The 18,928-nt window shown below is 42.9% G+C and overlaps 1 protein-coding gene across 1 annotated transcript in view; it reads right to left on the reverse strand.

Moving 5' to 3' along the window:
• The window catches only part of lmnb2 (lamin B2), a 54,456-nt gene that overhangs the window by 14,284 nt on the left and 21,244 nt on the right, over positions 1-18,928 (reverse strand). The window contains exons 4-8 of the mRNA XM_036131654.1: positions 6,991-7,116; positions 4,345-4,443; positions 3,568-3,639; positions 3,369-3,494; positions 2,997-3,217 (exon numbers count right to left, since the gene is read on the reverse strand). Of these exons, the coding sequence (XP_035987547.1) occupies positions 2,997-3,217; positions 3,369-3,494; positions 3,568-3,639; positions 4,345-4,443; positions 6,991-7,116 (644 nt within the window). The remainder of the gene's footprint in view (positions 1-2,996; positions 3,218-3,368; positions 3,495-3,567; positions 3,640-4,344; positions 4,444-6,990; positions 7,117-18,928) is intronic.

Below are 18,928 nucleotides of genomic sequence, written 5' to 3' on the forward strand. Positions count from 1 at the left end.
TCAACCGAGTCAACCAACGACCCTGGATTACTGAGGAGGTCCGTCAAGCGCTAAAAGCACGGAACTCAGCCTTCAAGTCTGGTGACAAGGAGGCGCTGAGGACAGCGAGAGCCAACTTGAACCGTGCCATCAGGCTAGCGAATCGGAGCCACACTAAGAAAATCCAGGAGCTTTTCCGCGATGCCAGCAACACCAGGAGTATGTGGCAAAGCATACAGGCGATCGCTGACTACAACACCCCACCCCCACCCCGGTGGGAGAAGTTGATGCTGACTTCCTTAACGGACTAAGCAACTTCTTTGGGAGGTTTGAGGCACTAAACAGCACTCCAGCAGTGAATGCTGTTCCCCATCAGGAAGAGGAGGTCCTCTGCCTTGACACCGCCGACTTGCACCGCAGACTTTGAGAAGAGTCAACCCGCGGAAGGCCCCAGGTCCAGACACCATACCTGGGGGGGGTCCTCAAGGAGTGTGCAGGTCAGCTGGTGTCCTCATAGACATTTTTAACACCTCGCTGGACCAAGCCACAGTGCCTGCATGCTTTAAGTCTGCCTCCATCATTCCAGTGCCGAAGAAACCTCAAGTCACCTGTTGTGACCCGAGTCCTGAGTCCCCTGCTGTTCACCCTAATGACACACGACTGCGTCCCCAGGTTCACCACCAATGACATCATGAAGTTTGCTGACGACACAACGGTGGTGGGCCTGATCAGAGACGACAACGACCAGGACTACAGAGAGGAGGTGGAGCAGCTGGTGGGCTGGTGCAGAGAAAACAGCCTGATCCTGAACGTGGAGAAGACGAAGGAGCTCATCGTCGACTTCAGGAAGGACCAGCCTCACCACGCTCCACTGCTCATCAAGTTCCTGGGGGTGCACATCATGGACAACCTCACCTGGTCTGTGAACACCACATCACTGGTGAAGAAGGCGCAGAAAAGACTGTACTTCCTGCGGAGGATAAGGAGAGCCCGCCTGCCCCCGCCCATCCTCAGGACCTTCTACAGAAGCACCATAGAGAGCATTCTGACCAGCTGTCTCACTTTGTGGGGTGGAGGCTGCAGTGCCGCCGACTGGTAGAACGTTAGGAGCGTGGTGAGGACAGCAGAAGGGCTCCTCTCCCCTCCATCAAGGACATCTCATCACAGCGCTGTGTGTCCCGAGCCCGTAACATCATCAGGGACCCCTCACACCCCCACCATGGACTGTTCTCCCTGCTGCCTTCTGAGAAGAGGTTCCGCAGCATCCGCTGTAGGTCCTCCAGGTTCTGCAAAAGCTTTTTCCCTGTTGCCATCAGACTGTTGAACTGCTAGTGACTCTGGGCTGTTGAGGCCGAAAAACGGACTCTGTACCACAATCACATAACAGCTTATTTACACATTTGCACATATGCTTCAGAATGCTGGACTGCAGAAGGCTGGACTGCTGAAGCCACTAAATGGACTGTCAACTGCCTAAACCGAAATGGACACTGCACCACACTCGCATAACTGCACATTTACACATCTGCACATATGCTTCAGAATGCTGGACTGCAGAATGCTGGTCTGCTGAAGCCACTAAATTGACTGTGAACTGGTGAAACCCAAATGGACACTGCACTACACTTGCATAACTGCACATTTACACATATGTTTCAGACTGCTGAACTGCTGAAGCCACAAAATGGACTCTGAAATGCTGGAGCCACAAATTGACTCTACCACACATGAACAGCACACTGTCTATTTCCTCTGCATTGTCTACATTGTTACATTGTTTTACACCGTTTACATTTCTATTGTTTACATAAATTGTTGCTGCATCTAGATACCGTGAATAGCACACCGTCTATTTTCCGTGCATTGTTTACATTGTTTTTTCATTTCGATTGTTTACATAAATCGCTGCTGCATCTTTATCCTGAAAATTAGTGCAATTTACTGTGATTTTTAGAGTGATTTCTAGAGTGATTATTCAAGCTATATGCAAACGAAATTTCGTTCTGTACGCACTTTGTGCATACAAAATGACAATAAAGATATCTATCTATCTATCTATCTATCTAAACTGCTCGGCGGGAAGAAATCTTCACATGAAACTTTTTTATATGTTCTCAACTAATTCATAAAACATGCTGCTATCCATTAACGTGACTCTCGCAAGATGTATGTCGCTCCGTCTAGCTTCACTCACATACATCTGGGACATCTCCCATAGAGTGATTTCTCCAACCAATTTTATTGTCTAGCCAAACAGGACGCAGGGCTGGAGTTTCATAGATGTGACGTAGTGGAGAAGCGACCGTGACATGAGACTGTTTTGATAGCAATGGCGGCTCGCATCGAGGAAGCAAGCGTTAACATTGATGCTGCTATTTCTTCAGTGTTGTCCAATCTACCTAATATTGTTTCATTAAAAGAACATCAGAGAACGGCACTGAAGGCTTTTGATGTGGAAACAATGTTTTCACCCTTCTCCCGACCGGATTTGGCAAGTTTTGTTTTCTCCGGGGCGCTGCGGACGCGCCCCGGAGCAGTTAGCACGAACCATATTAGGAGGCCTTTAGTCCTCAACGCGGTCGGCCCGCGATCGACCCCGACCCGCGGCGCTTTACCGCCTGTCTTCCCCCCTCTTCCTGTCAGCTCACTGTCAATAAAACTCCCGACCGGATTTGGCAAGTTTTTTTTTTTGTCCTGCGTCGCTCTCACAGCGTCACGGGGTAGCTTCGGTGTGAGTGGTTGAAATAGCACGTCGATAAAGATGACAGACAAGTGGCTTATCCAATCATATGCAAGAATTTTTTATAAGGCCCAACCTTCAAAAAAGGCAATTCCTATGGAGAGGTCCCAGATGTATGTGAGTGAAGCTAGGCGGAGCGAAATACATATGGCTAGAGTCAGGTTAGCTGTGAATACCTCCATGTAGACAATTATTACGCTCGCTTATGAAGGGTAAAACATCTATGCAGTTCACAATATGCACACAGGACAAAGATCAAAAGTCTTAATATCTGTACCTGTGCTCCTCTCCCTCCAGCAGCTTCCTATATGCATTAATCTCCATATCCAGAGCTAGCTTCACATCCAACAATTCCTGGTATTCACTGAGCTGAGCATTCATCCGGTCTCTCAGCTCAGCCATCTCTTGCTCCTTTCCTTCAATGGCACGGCGGTGCTTGTCACGCTCTGCTGATAAAATGTCCTCAAGCTCTCTGATCCGGTCTTCTGAGGCAGCCACCTAGAAGCAAAAACCCACAGTTAGTGGCTCACAATTATGGTGTATAAGTACAACAAAATTCTAGTACAGGTCTCAACATTTTTGCCCCAACATCGTGCAGCGTGTTAACAGTGGAAGAAGTACAGCTCTGTGTGTGGAGATGAAGCTGTACCTGTTTCTGCAGAGCACTCAGCTGATAACCAAGGCTCTCTATTCTCGTACGGGACTCTTGCAGTTCCTCCCGTGCTGCACCCATTGCCTTGTCATTAATCTCTGATGACACTTTCGCATTGTCCAGCTAGAAGAAGACCAAGACTAAAATTGTAAATCAGAAACAAATAAACAGACTGAAGCAATGATTGTTATGTTACCTTAGCCTGAAAGGTTTGCTCCAGTTCCTCCTTGTAAAGACAGACTTGCTCATCATGTTGCCTCCTCAGGTCCTAGTGGGATCACAGAAACAGTTTTTCCTAGATCTGGTGGCGTCGAGAGTTAATCAATATGTTTTACTACCGGACCGTGACCACAGAGGGCCTCTTCATGAAGGTGCTTCCTACTTCCTATACTACACCAACTGACTGACTTAAGCAGATCACACGATTTACTCAAACTCAAAACGCCTCTGAATTATCTGGTAAATCCAGACTCGACGCAGAGGCATCCAACGACGAGGTTCTCTTGCTTTATTCAGTAAATAAAGCCAAGCCACCCTCCCGATTTCATCTGCAATTTTGTCCGGTAGAGGAAAAGAACTGGATGCTTCCTCCCAACGGGAGTCACTTGGCAAGAGCCTCAACACACTGACAGACTTTTATGTGCACAAGCACCCAAGTTGAGGTGTTGGATGGCTTTTTGATGCCCAAAAAGTATTTGGTCATCAAACGCAGCATAGTTATAAAGATTCGCCCTTGGCCTCAGAGGGCCCTGTCTTGGTTTTGGTCTAGGAAGAACTGATCTTGACTCCATCACTGGCCAGTGTCTCAACAAGAATTTCATTATGGCTACATGACAATACTCTTGAATCTTGATCTATCATATGGACATGTATACATGTATGTTTATGAGTGGGTGGGTGGATGTGAGACCTCCAAGGTGGACTTTTGTCTCAGTACAAACCTTTCCATTTTGAACACCCGCCCCCAGAATACCTGTAGAGCCTGTGCTAGCTTGAACTCGTAGTCCTGTCTCACTCCAGAATCCACCTCAACGATTCTTTGCTCCTGTCTGTGGCGACTCTCGCGCATCTCCTGAGGAGGAACACTTTTCTGATCATGTGTATCAATTAAACATTTCAGTACGATTACAATGTAAGAGCATGAATCCCAAAGTATGTCAACCCGAATGTTTTTCTGGGGTCATCTTACAACAGATTTAAGTCTCTCTCTTTTTCAGAAAAACAGAGCAACGGTCTGGTTGCCTCAGATTTGAGCCTGTTTGCTGTTGCAGTGATAACAGAATTTACATAAGCATCAGCTTAGAAATGAGGAGCTACAAGACCGCTGCTACACAGATTCACTGGACATTTTAGTAATCAAGAAAATGAACTAATTAGGTTCTATAATCTCATATTTTGTCAAGAACCTTCTTGCTCAGGTTGGTAAATGGGACTTGTTTCTAGTTTTATTTTTGACAAGATTATTTTCTCTGGCCCGTGTAGCGATCGCCACCTCCCCTCCGCCGCTATTTAAGTAGAACAATCACTAGAGCAGAATTAAGTTATAATTACTGGAGATTAAGTGTAGACTCCATATTCTGTCATAGTATGATGGCTCCCCCAGTCCATTGGGAGTGTCTGCCTGCGCTCTTTTCATTGAAAATATCCATTTCTTTCTTCGTCCTTCCTCCTTCGGTAAACGACAGAAACGTACATCCACCGATTTGGAATGCCTCTCTGTGCAACCGGGAGCACAACAAGTCATAGGCATTGCTTAGATTCCAAAAATAAACGAACTAAAAGTACGCTTTAAATCACCTGTTTTGTCATGTAGTAGACAAGAACAGTACTGTTTTTTGCCTACCCGCGGGACCCGGATGTAGCGCTGACGTCACGCGTGAACTACCCTATACACCTTACCGCAAATTTAGTTGAAACAAATGTCTTTGTGCACAAGAATGTACATTTTGAAGAAATCTACATACATAGATTTCAAGGGAACATGTGAAACTGGAACAATGTAGGGGTGGGCGATATATCGAATATACTTGATGTATCTCAAGTTTTCCTCCGCGCGATGGTTAAAATGACTTTATTGCAACCGAGCGTAAATTTTCATGGCAAGACTGAGCCATGCAAGTTTTACTGCGAGTTTAGTTTTTCCCCACATGCTGTGAACGCATCTGTCGCTCCTCCTCCAAACCAGAAACAGTTCTGACGCGCACACAACAATGAACCCGTGTGCTTACTTACGTTGACGAGACAGCGAGAACTATGGAAACAGCGGGCGTTTCAGGTAAATAAGAAAATGAGTCTGAAGAGAAACAGCACTGGGTCAATAATATGGCAGTGGTTTGGATTTCACAAGGAGGTCGAACAAAATGCGGTAATTTGCAAAACATGCCGTAACACCATTGCCACAAAAGGTAGCAGTAGCACAAATTTGTTCCACCTAAAAAGCCATCCAGTGCTAAATGAAGACTCTTGTAAACTCCGCGTGTCGACCCACCCCCCTCCCCCACCCACATCGAAGGAAACTTTAATTAAACCAGCCGTAAAACTGTTGAAACTGGCTTTTGTTGAAACTTCTTTTGCTTGAATATTTTCAATGGAAATATTTTTGAGATGCTCTGAATATGTAGCTGCGACCGGTCAGTTGATTTTATAGTAACAATACAAGCTTTGTTTTTGGGATTGTCACATTTTTATTATACAATTTTTTATGTCTTAAGCACAAAACAGCACCTTTTATTTCAGGTTTTAGTCTGTCAGATTTTAGCCTGTCAGATCTTTCCTTGGTGTTCCTTTTGGCCGCTGGGATGTTCTGTTTTTTAAGGTCCAGTGTTGACCACAAAAGTGCTCTGATGTGACAATATTGTGAAAATCTTCTATGTGCAGCTGTGGTTAAACAAATGGCTAAAAAAACATTTTAAATTAACTTTTATTTTGTAATCAATTTTTCAAACAAAAAAAACATTTACACGTTAATTTGAGATATACCAATGCAACTTTAGGCACTATGTGGCTAAAAACATTTGTTTTTCAAGGTTATTTGAACATATCATGATATATATCGTGATATAGCCCAAAGATATCGTGACATTAGATTTTCTTCATATTGCCCACCCCTAGACCAACAGTGACAAAATCCAGTTGAGATTACAGCTTTTAAATAAAATAATAAAAATAAAAAGAGAAGGAGTCTAAAACCTTTAACTATTCTCCATACATTTTATTTTCAATACTTATCCAGACCTGCAAATATTAAAAGCTTATTCCATGCTTTTCATGACGCTCAGCCAGCTGTATGACAGCGTTGTGTGTGCTAACTGGAAACACAGCTTCACTAAAAACAGGAAGGCATGAAAAGAGAGTATATCTAAGGCAAAGAGAAGAAGCTTTCTCATTGGTGAGGCCAGAGTGGGTCAAATACAGATTAAGAACCCAAACATAACATTTCTGACCAACTTTCTCCAGTCACTACCATAAGCAATTCTCTTCCTGCTGCTGCAACTACAGATTGAAATATTTTCTTGTATTGTTGATTTCTGTTCTAATTATTCATCAAAAATTAGTTGACTAAAAGTTGACAAAGATAGCCAGTGCACCATGTGACTGGTTGAGCCCAGCCCAAACTGACCTCTTCAAACATGTTCTTTCTGAACTCCAGCTCTTCACTCAGCGACTGACAGCGATTCTCCAGGTCGACACGCATGAGGGTTTCTGCCTCCAGTTGTCGCTTGGCCACAGCATGGCCGTCTTCAGCCTGCACATCACAAAAAACAGCACATTTTGCAACTTGGACAAAACTTAGCAAACTAAAACAAATGATGAACTGAACCTGGTCCATTTAATTACATGGACTCACCTTGGGTCAACTAAGGAGAGATTTGGGCAGCATATCATTGGGTGAGACAAGAACACTATACTTACTTCCTCTTAGTATTTATCGAACCGTACTAAAGCATTTCTTCCACTTGTACTCTTTTACACATCTAATCTTACCTATGAAGCTAGATTGGCAAGGTTATTTGCCACATTAATTAATATCAGGGTTCTTACAAGCGCATTTAAACATAACGAGCCACAATGGTGTTGTCAAATGTATGTAGAGATTTACACGTCTGTCAAACTGTAAATGGTGTTTTGAAACACAGTTTCCACTGGTAGTTTTGATATTTTTTAGAAGTTAGTGCGCAATAATAATCAACGTCTAACAATCTAAACTAACTTTTAAATCCCAGATAAAAAAAGGCGTGCAATAGAGTAAAACTTAGTATCGCAAATTTCCGTTTCATAAGATAACACTTGTCACTTCAGGCAGCTAAAATGTTCATGTACAGTATGGTTCTGTCCCACATCACAGACTGTCTTACAACCAGGTCACAGGCAAATAAAACAGTGTAAGACACTAAAACCTTTAGAATCTCTTTACAAACAATCAACATTTTGGATTAAAAAAAAAAAACATCCAAATATCACCATTGTGCCATTTTAATAAAGCATAAGCTTTTAAGCTGGGAAAATGCCATCAAGTAGTCAAATCTCTGTTTTACAAAATCATTCATGGTCTGTCATCTCCTCCACTCAGTCAGTTTGCAAAGATCAGTAACACGAGGGTCGGCCAGAGGAGAATGTGTTGTTCCTCTGCATAAAAGTGCTTTTAGTCAAAGAGCCTTTGCAGTCACAGCAGCTCAGGGGTGGAACTCTGTCCCTCAGAACATCAGGGAACTTACAACTCTTTTCAATAAGCATCTAAAAAACTAGCTCATCTGTAGTCTAGCAAACATGAACTCTGTATTTTCCAACAAGATTTGAAGAGTTATAGCTGTTTTATTCCTTTTATATTTGTATTGTTCACTGTAAAAATCTTACTGTTGTGTTTTTAGGTAGACAATTTTAAGATCTGTCCGGGGACAACAGATAAAAAAAATAGCCTTTTGGCTAATTCTGGTGCATTTGCAGCAATTCTAATTAATGTACACTGTCCCTGTCAAATAAATAAAAAAAATAAAAAATAAAAAATGTCCTCTAGACTCCAATTATACTTATGTGACAGACCAAAAGAGGGGGGGGGGGGTGCACAACACAGGTGTGCCGGTTTAAAAACTGTAAATGTGTGGAGTTAATACCTGGGAAAATAAAGCTCGTTTACAGTGGTGTGAAAGTGTTCCCTTCTGGATTTCTTCTGTTTTAGCATGTTAGGCACACTTAAAGGAGCAATAGACCAGTTCACGCATGACATTGTGATCTACGTCCACGCTACTTCCGGGTCCCGCTTGTAGGAAAAAACAGGACTGTTCTCATCTAGTATCATTACAAAACGGGTGAATTAGAGCTAGTTAGTTTATTTTCTAAATATAAACAATGCCTATGACTTGTTGTGCTCCCTGTTGCACAGAGGCATTCCAAATCGTCGGATGTACATTTCTTTCGTTTACCGAAGGACGAAGAAAGAAATGGATAATTTCAATGAAAAGGACGCATGAAGACATGCATCCTTTTCATTGAAACAATTCTATTTGATATGTTCAATGACTCTGTCCCAAGGATCACTCCCGCAGACATTGACTCAAGCATCAATTACCCTTCTACTTAAGCCAGGTAAAGATAGCAAAGAATGTGGCTCGTACCGACCCATCTCCCTCCTAAACTGTGATGTAAAGATCTTGGCCAAAGCCCTTGCCTTACGCCTTGAAACCACAATGCACGACGTGATATCTGCTGACCTGGTTTTATTTCGGGCCGGCATTCATTCACAAATATCCGTCAGCTCCTAAATGTTATCCACTCTCCTGTGTCCAGCGTGGTACCTGAAGTGGTTATCACACTGGACGCAGAGAAAGCTTTTGATCGGGTAGAATGGGGATATTTATTTGCATGTTTAAAGAAATTCGGATATGGCCCTAATTTTGTCACGTGGATTCAACTTTTGTATATCTCTCCCAAAGCCTCTGTAATCACGAATGGTAAACGCTCACAATACATCCAGTTTTATGTGCTCCTCATATTATCCACACCCTGAGGAGGTTTGGCGCCCTCTCTGGGTACAAACAACTTCAGTAAAAGTAAATGTTATCCTGTTAATTGACTTGGCTATTCAAATACAGGACGGTGCTCTACCGTTCCATTTGTCTAAAAATGGCTTTAAATACCTGGGCATTAATATTACAAGAGATATGCAGAATCTTTACCAAGAAAACATCTATCAGTTATTTGAGAAAGTTAAATTAGATTTGAAGAAATGGAAACTACTTCACCTATCCTTGACAGGGAAAGTGAACTGTATCAAAATGAACGTGCTCCCCAGATTTCTTTACCCGTTTCAATGTATCCCACTATATCTCCCCAAGTCCTTTGTTAAGTCTATTGATAAGGCTCTAATCTCATTTATATGGAACGGGAAGAAGCCTAATATATGGTTAGAACTGTTAAAGAGGCCTAAAAACCAAGGGGGCTTAGCCCTTCCAAATCTTTGTCACAACTATTGGGCCTCAAATGTAAAAAAAAAAAATCATGTACTGGCTCCACACTCCCGATACAGACTGGTGCCACTTTGAAGCTGTATCTTGCATCTCCACTTCTCTCAGAGCCCTGGTCACTTCCGGCCTTCCCCTCTCTTTCTCGCAATACACTAACAACCCTATGGTCATAAACACCCTCAAAATATGGTCTCAGCTTAGACAAGAGCTTTGGGTTTCAAAACCTTCTCCATCTGAGTCCCATACACAATAATCACCTTTTCCTCCCAGCTAAGGTAGACTCTGAATTTACTTTCTGGCAGAGATGTGGCATTAATAATTTTGAGGACTTGTACATAAATTGTACCTTTGTGAGCTTTGAAGATTTATTGCACAAATCTGACCTCCCTCGGTCCATCTTATTTCAATATTTCCAAGTCCACCATTTCCTTCAATATCATGATCCCAATTTTCCATACATACCATCACTATCTGGTCTAGATAATCTGTTAAAATCTCAGTTTAATTCTAAAAGACTGGTCTCCAGAATCTGTGATAGTACATCCTCTTTTAAAAGCACAACATTAGCAAAGATCAGAGCAGACTGGGTGGATGAGCTGGGAGTGGGCTTGGAAAGGCACACTTGGGAGAACGCTTTACTGAAAGTAAACAGCACTTTCTGTGCCAAGCTAAGCATTATACAATTTAAGGTCCTACATCACATCCACTATTCCAAAGCAAGACTGGCTAAAATATATACTAACACAGTTGCAAGCTGTGACAGAACACATAAGTTCTGGTCATGCCCAGCCCTGGTAACCTACTGGTCTACCATCTTTAAAATGCTGTCAGAAGCACTGAATACTAATCTTCAACCCAACATAGCCATGGCCATATTTGGTGCCACATATAGAAGATATACAACACTAAGGGGAGGCCATAGAAACATAATTGCTTTCACAACGCTGCTTGCACGAAAAATAATATTATTGTATTGGAAATCCAAAAATTCACCCAAGTTGTGTTTGTGGTTTACTGACCTGACACACTTCATACAATTAGAGAAAATAAAATGAACTCTAAGGGGGTCCAGGGACAAACCTTTCTCTGTCTGGGGTCCGATATTGACGTATTTAGGTAGACTTAAAACTGAGCCCACTTAATGTAACCTGACCCTAGCCAAATGAATTTTGCTCCGCCTAGCTCCACTCATCCATTTGGAACAGATCCATAGGAATGGCGTTTCAGAAGGCTGGGCCTTATCAAAAATCCTTGTATAGGATTGGATAAGCCACTTGTCTGTCATCTTTATCGACGTGCTATTTCAACCACTTACACCGAAGACAACCTGTGACGCTGATGAGAGTGACGCAGCAAAAAACAAAACTTGCCAAATCCAGGCGGGAGAAGGGCGAAAACATCGTTTCCACCAACAAAAGCCTTCAGAGCCGTTCTCTGATGTTCTTTTAATGAAACAATATTAGGTAGATTGGACAACACTGAAGAAATAGCAGCATCAATGTTAATGCTTGCTTCCTTGATGCGAGCCGCCATTGTTGTCTGAATCAAAACAGTCTTACGGTCGCTTCTCCACTACGTCACATCTATGAAACTCCATCCCTGCGTCCTGATTGGCTGGACAATAAAATTGGTTGAAGAAATCACTCTCTATGGAAGAGGTCCCAGATGGATGTGAGTGAAGCTAGGCGGAGCTAAGCGGAACGAAATTCATCTGGCTCGTCAGGTTACACTTAATGACCTTCTGGCAGTCATCTTGAGTTTGTATCTGTGATTGTGATTGAACCCATGTGTACCATGTCTGGTTTAGTGCATAGCCTCAGTGCTGGCGTGCCGAGGTATATGCTCATTTTGTTATGTACACTCATATGTTTGTATATATTTGGATGTATATACAGTATGTATGTAAAACAAACTTTTTTCACTATTCTTGTTTATTTTTGTATCGAATCTAGATCCCGCAGAAGGCATCCCAAAGTCCCCTGCACTGTTCTCACCATCCGTGCTAGGTTCTTCCTCTTCTGGACTGTGCTTCTCACATTCCATACAATTATTCTGACACATAAAAAAGTCTATGGTAGCTCTGTAGAAGTTCTTCAGCTGTTTAGTGGACAGTCCAGACATTTTCAGTTTCCTAAGGATGAAGAGCCATTGTTGGGCCTTCTTCGCCAGGTGGGAGGTGTTCGCAGTCCAGGAGAGGTCACAGGAGATGTGAATGCCGAGGAACCTAATGCTGTCGACAAGCTCCATTACCTCCCCCTGTATGCAGAGAGGAGTGTAATCAGTCCTCCCGGACCTCCTGTGGTCTATTATTACCTCCTTGGTCTTATTGGTGTTCAGGATCAGATTGTTCCTAGAGCACCGCTGTGTGAGATTGTTGACTTCAGCGATTCTACCTGTAGGCAAATTGCAGGCTGTCCAGGCCAGCAGGGATGGCATCCTTGATGTACTTTAGGAAAATCCTCTCGAAGCACTTCATGATGACAGTGGTCAGAGTGATGGGACGATAATTATTGATGCAGGTAATGATTGGTTTCTTGGGGACAGGCACGATAACGGATGATTTCAGACATGCAGGAACAGTGGAGAGCAGCAGGGAGAGGTTGAAGATGTCCAGAAAGACCCCTGCTAGCTGGTCAGCACACGATTTAAGCGTCTGGGCTGACACCTGCGGCCTTGTTGGTGTTGGCCTTTTTCAGGGAAGAGGTCACTCGGTGGAGCTGCAGGACGAGAGGCTGATGGTGCTCCTCTAAATGGGGAAGATGTTCAGGCTCCCTGCTGCTTAGAGTCAAAGAATGCGAACAAGCTGTTTAAGGTGTCAGGAAGAGCTGAGTCAATGCTTTTTTAAGTTTGCTTCTAGTCCTGCTGTAGGCCAGTCTGTCTCCAGATCTGAATGCTGCATCCCAGGCCTTCAGCAGGGACTGCACCAAGCTGTCCACCCATAGTTTCTGGTTAGGAAACACTCCGATTGTCTTTGTGGGTAGGACAACATCAGTGGACATAGGACTGTACAGGTGATGTGTAGCTTTCTAAGTCAGCACCCTCTTTAAATACATCCCTCCCAGTCAGTGTTTCCAAAACAGCCCTGTAGAGCTGAGCAGGCCTCTTCTGCCCAAACCTGAAGGTTTTTTAATTGTGGGTTTGGTTCTGCATTTCAGTGGGTTGTAGGCAGGAATCAGGTCCACAGAGAGTTGATCTCATCAGCCAAAGTGAGGAGCTACAGCAGCTTTGTATGCTCCTGGAATGTTACAGTAAACTTAATCTAATGTATTATTGTCTCTGGTCGGGAACTTAATTTAATGGCTGTGCTCCCCAAGTTCCATAAATTCATTAACATGGTTTAAGTCCCCAGCAGTTAACATAGCCGCTTCTGGATTACTGTTCATTTGGCCAGTAACAAAGCAGTTAAGATTTTCAAGAGCTAGCTTAGCGTTAGCTATCGGTTGCATGTACACCTTGATGGTTATGACAGAGCTGAGCTCTCTAGACCGTTTAAATGGTCTGCAATAGGGGGTTTTCACTGACGTCACTGGCCAACTTCCGGTCCGCCATATTGGGTGGCACACTTCCTTATCTCTAGTTGTCGTACACGTATTATCGTATCGCGAATGGATAAGTACGCCAGCACGCTAGAGCGACCAGATAAGGACGTATATCTGAGGAAATGTTCCGTGATCGACCATATGGACCCCTATGCCCTCCACGGTGCCTTGTTTAGCAGTAATCCAGATGATTGGCCAAATGTAGAGCACGGCGACATAGTGCATTACCTGGTGTTCGGTGAAAACCCTCTGCACACTCTTGAGGAAATGAGAGCTTACAAGGATCTAGAGGCTCACAACCAGTTCACATCTGGTTGGGTACGAGATGTCGAAGTTATGTACATCAAGGAAATCGCCATCATACGTGGACGGGTGAGTTTTAATAAGATGGTAAAAATGTAAACAATCCGACGCAAATGCGTCGCATGCTTCTGCGGTGGCTGACTGCCGGCGGTGCGCGAAGGCGCTTGGCTGCAGGGCCGATCGACGCCGCTCGCGGCTTTAATTATTTAAGCAGAACAATGACCAGTGCAAAATTAAGTTGTATTTACCGTATTGGCGCCGGTAGGAGCTGCAGATCATAAAGCCAGCAAACAGTGGGAACACAGTAACTCGTTCAAAGGTAAGCTGTGCTCAGACGGGCTCTGGCACATGCTAACCATTAGTGCTAACAACCACTCACGCATGTAATGTACTTTTAACTAGCTGCTACGTGTTTCAAAGGTTTAGAACACACTCTCATTGACATCGGGATACTGTGGAAAGTTATGTTCGGTCGACTTACAGCCGCGATCCAAGCGAGCCAACGACTCTTTGTTATCTCTGACAGTTGTTCTCTGTGGTTCCGCCTCCAGGCAGGAAAGCGGTGGAAAATTAATCCGTTTCTATGTTTTTCCCATGGCGATCATGTGTTGCGCTGTTACAGCCCACAATACAGCAACGGTTTACCATGGTTGAAATCAAGTTAAGGTGAAATTAATCAAATTAAAACACGGCTGAGAGAGGGAGTACAGTACGCGGTAGTCATAGGCAGTAGCGGCGGCGGAGGCAGTCAACATGACGCCCAAGCCCTATTATTAATATATTCTTACATGTTTTAAATACTTAACAGTTAATTACCTGTGACAAAGTGAACACCGCAGACTCTGGCGTATTCCAGCTTAACACCGTCCAAATCGGACCTGGATATCCGTGTCAGCCATAGGTGACGGCGTTGTTCAGAGAGCTGTTTTGTTTTTTCACACTGATTCACGATTACGGCTGGTAGGCGATAGAAAGAGCGTTGTTCTCCACCTCCACGGGCCATGCAACCAACCATTAAACACGTTTTCCCCGTTGTTCACTTCCAATACTGCCTAAGGCGTCATACAATGCAGGTCAACGGTGCGAAACGACTGACACCCAATATGGCGGACGCGCTGAGTAGTCACGTGAGCGTGACGTCACCTGAAAACCCCCTATTAACTGCAAGGTATTCCAGGTCAGGTGAGCAGAGGGCTCTGACGACTTTTGCCGAAGTGCAGCAGGTTGTCACCTAGAGGTCTCCAGTTGGTATTCTGAACAGATGTTTCTGTACACTATACCAGCCAACTGGTTATGGTGTTCCATGTATTCCTTCCCTGCTAGTATCTTACACCCTGCTGTGAGATGCTGGATGGTGTGCCCAGTTCTTCATTCCTGAGAGTCTTCCATTGTGATGTTCACCGGACTTTGTTCAGGGAGATTATTGTGGTCTGCTCTTAGGTCTATTAGCCACTGTGAATCATTGTTATGTGATGCTTCTTTCTCCCATATCCCTTTCCAGTATTGCTCAGTTTCTTGTCTTGGTGAGTTGGCCCATATCTTATTAACCTGCTACTGGGAGTATACTTTAGCTGGTTCAGTGGCTAACAGTCTGTTTTCTTCTGGTTTCTATCTCCTTTGTGTATCTCTTCAGTCTGGCAGTGAAGGCTTGGAGTCTTTGTTTGTTTGTTTCCAGGGCCTCGGGTATGGTACCCAATCTCTGGGGGATTGAATTCCCCCTGTGTGTCTTAGTTCCCCTTGCTCTAGTTGTGAAATTATCTCTTGGAGCTCTAACTGTGAAAGCAGCTGCCGTTTGTGAATGTTGGAACACTGAGTTACTAGCTGTTTCGCTGTTAGTTTAGACCAGGGATGGGCAACTGGCGGCCCGGGGGCCACACACGGCCCTCGTCATCACTCAGTGCAGCCCGCGAATAGATCAATAATAATTTAATAATAATAAAAAAGAAAACTTGTAATTATACTTTTGACTGATAGAGGGTGCGCCATACCCAAACAATAGCGGGCACAAGCAACTTTTGCAACAGCGAGGAAGAAAGTCAAGAGCCATGGCCATTAGCAGTGGCATAAACAGAAAACTTGACTCACATTTTTCAGACAAATTGAGAAGAAGAGTACCTCTTCACCGAATTCAAAGGAAACCAATGTGTCTAGTTTGCTTGGAGACATTATCAGCCCTGAAAGATAATGTCTCCATCACAACACCTTGCATAAGGTTAAATATGAGAAGTACACTGAAGCTGCCAGAGCCACTGTAGAGCTATTTGCAATCAGTTTTTTAAAACTTTTTTGTTCTTTGTCATGAATTAGTTCAAATTCCTTTTGTACTTTTTTAAGCAAATGTTTTGTCTTTGTTGCTTATGAAGGACATGTTAAAATGCATTAATTTTATACACAGAAACTATTTGCAATCAGTTTTTTAAGCAAACTTTTTGTTCTTTGATATGAAGGAGTTTAAATTCCTTTTTGCATTTTTTTTTAAAGCAAACAGTATGTCTTTTGCTTAAGGACATTTTAAAATGCATTTATACGCAGAAAATAGTTGTATGTTGGTGCAGTAAACATACAGATATAAATTCATATATATATAAAAAAAAAATCTTATCGAGAATCATTTGTAGCATCTTTCATATCCAATTATTTGAAGTGCGTGGTCATGTGGCCTTCCAATGGTAGTGCTGAAAAAAATGTGGCCCTCTTTATCATGGAAGTTGCCCATCCCTGGTTTAGACTGTGAGTATGGAAGCATTCATGTTTCCCACAGTCTTTTCATGTAGCCAGGTTATTGGAGGAGTACCATTAAATTTAGATTTTCAGATTCAAGACTTGAAACCCTGACACTAAAGTTTAGTTCTTTAAAACGACTCAGGACGTTACATAACAAATTAGCTAGAAGTCAGCCATTGCCCCCAGAGCCTGCTCATATTTAGTTCTAGAGGTCGACATTTGCGTTTTTGTCTTGTAATGGCCAATACATTCATGCGTTGGCCGATCCATTAGCGCATTCAGCCGCCGTGCTTTGACGTCACGTGACGCATATACGTTGCTGCCGCCTCCCTGGCAGAGAGCGTCTGGTAACGTTGTAAGACTGATTGCCAACAACAACAAGAGTAAGTTTTCAATTTTATTGTATTTTTAACTATCTAATTTATAGATAAATTTGCCCTTCGAATGTCTGCCTCTGTCACTGTGAGCGGGAGGGAGAATCTCTGAGAACGAAGCGGTGTGGGGCTTTTACTTCCACTTTCACTCACTGAAACTTGCGTGTCAACATCGGTCTTTAAATGGTGGTTGAGCTGCTTAAAGTCGGTATAAAGAATCATGTATGCGCATAAAAACAATCACTACATTTACACTATTACAGAATCTAACTTTGCAGAAGATGTTCAGCGGTGGTCGGTCTATTTTCTTTCCCTCCTCCCCACAACAACCTCTGTTTTCTTGCTGTGACACGTAAGAGTCACAACGCTATTTGAAGCAAGGTGATGTCAGAGCAAGAAAGATGTAGATTGACACGTCCTTTCTCATACAAGCCTGACGTGTAAAAATAGTTTTCCTCCATTTGCCGCAGTTGCCTCTACAGGAGGGCTTTTCAGTACGTGGGCCAAAATTGTCAAGTCAAAGCAACTCACGGACCAAAAAATTAACAAAATTTTTTAAACCCAAAAAGATTATATTAATTCTTCTTTACCTGCTCTACTGAATATCATAATTGTAAAGATGGTCAGATTTTTGTAGGATTTGAATGAGTAAATTATTGTAGATCAGAGTTTGCAAATTATTTTGCATAGTTGACTCTAACAATAATAAACTGAACGGTTTTTGGTCTAGCAATCTAAGAACAGTATTTGGGTCAGTTGTTCACTTGCTGTAATTGGCAAATTTTAATAATTGAATTCAAATCAGATTTTAATGCACCAAAGTCTGCATTTGAGTAATTAAATCTCATTGCATAGATGCTACTGTGAAATTAAAGAGAATCTCAAAAGTGTCTTTGTTAAAAGATGAATACTTTGTGTTGTACTGTAACGTAGGGCCCAGTTAAAAAAAGAATTGCCCTGGGCAATCTAAACCAGCTAATAAGCCACTGATCATGGTGTTCCAGTAGGATCTCTGAAAACACGCTCCCTCAGCATTCCTTCATCAGTGACGTCCTTCAGCAGCGCCAACGTTTCCACTGTTCAACAACTACAAACAACTTCACGTTGATGGACGTGTGATTGTTTATCTTAGGAATCATCACTCCCGACTGGTAAGGAAATAATCTGCTGATCAGACCTCATTTTCTTTTTCCGTGAGATTGTTAGATGATTTAAATGCATTTTTCACCATAGCACACAGATTCGATGCCGATTTCCATCTACATGAGATAAAGAGAGGAATTTTCATAATTTAGATCTGACCGAAGTTGTTTCCATTATTTTTTACGCTCGTTACGTTATTGTATCAGGGTAAATGTGATTCTACAGGTCCTTAATTAGGACCAATATTAGCATATTGTGATAAAGTTCATTATTTTCCATAATGTAATGATAAAACTTGAACATTCATATATTTTAGATTCATTGCACACTAACTGAAATATTTCAGGTCATTTATTGTCTTAATATGGATGATTTTGGCATACAGCTCATGAAAACCCAAAATTCCTATCTCACAAAATTAGCATATCTTGAAAAGGGTCTCTACACGAGCTATGAACTTAATCATCTGAATCAACAAATGAACTCTTAACACCTGCAAAAGATTGCTGAGGCCTTTAAAACTCCCAGCCTGGTTCATCACTCAAAACCTCAATCATGGGTAAGACTGCTGACCTGACTGCTGTCCAGAAGGCCATCATTGACACCCTCAAGCAAGAGGGTATGACACAGAAAGATATTTCTGAACGAATAGGCTTTTCCCAGAGTGCTGTATCAAAGCACCTCAGTGGGAAGTCTGTCGGAAGGAAAAAGTATGGCAGAAACGCTGCACAACAAGAAGAGGTGACCGGACCCTGAGGAAGATTGTGGAGAAGGGCCGATTCCAGACCTTGGGGGACCTGCGGAAGCAGTGGACTGAGTCTGGTGAAAAGCTTTAACGCAGATGAAGATTTAATTTTTCAGCACAACCTGGCACCTGCTCACAGTGCAAAAACCACTGGTAAATGGTTTACTGACCATGATATCACTGCCAACTCTCCTGACCTGAACCCCACAGAGAATCTGTGGGATATTGATAAGAGAAAGTTGAGAGACGCAAGACCCAACACTCTGGA

The sequence above is a fragment of the Fundulus heteroclitus genome, unplaced genomic scaffold, assembly GCF_011125445.2.
Source record: "Fundulus heteroclitus isolate FHET01 unplaced genomic scaffold, MU-UCD_Fhet_4.1 scaffold_45, whole genome shotgun sequence".
In the NCBI taxonomy this organism is placed as follows: domain Eukaryota; kingdom Metazoa; phylum Chordata; class Actinopteri; order Cyprinodontiformes; family Fundulidae; genus Fundulus; species Fundulus heteroclitus.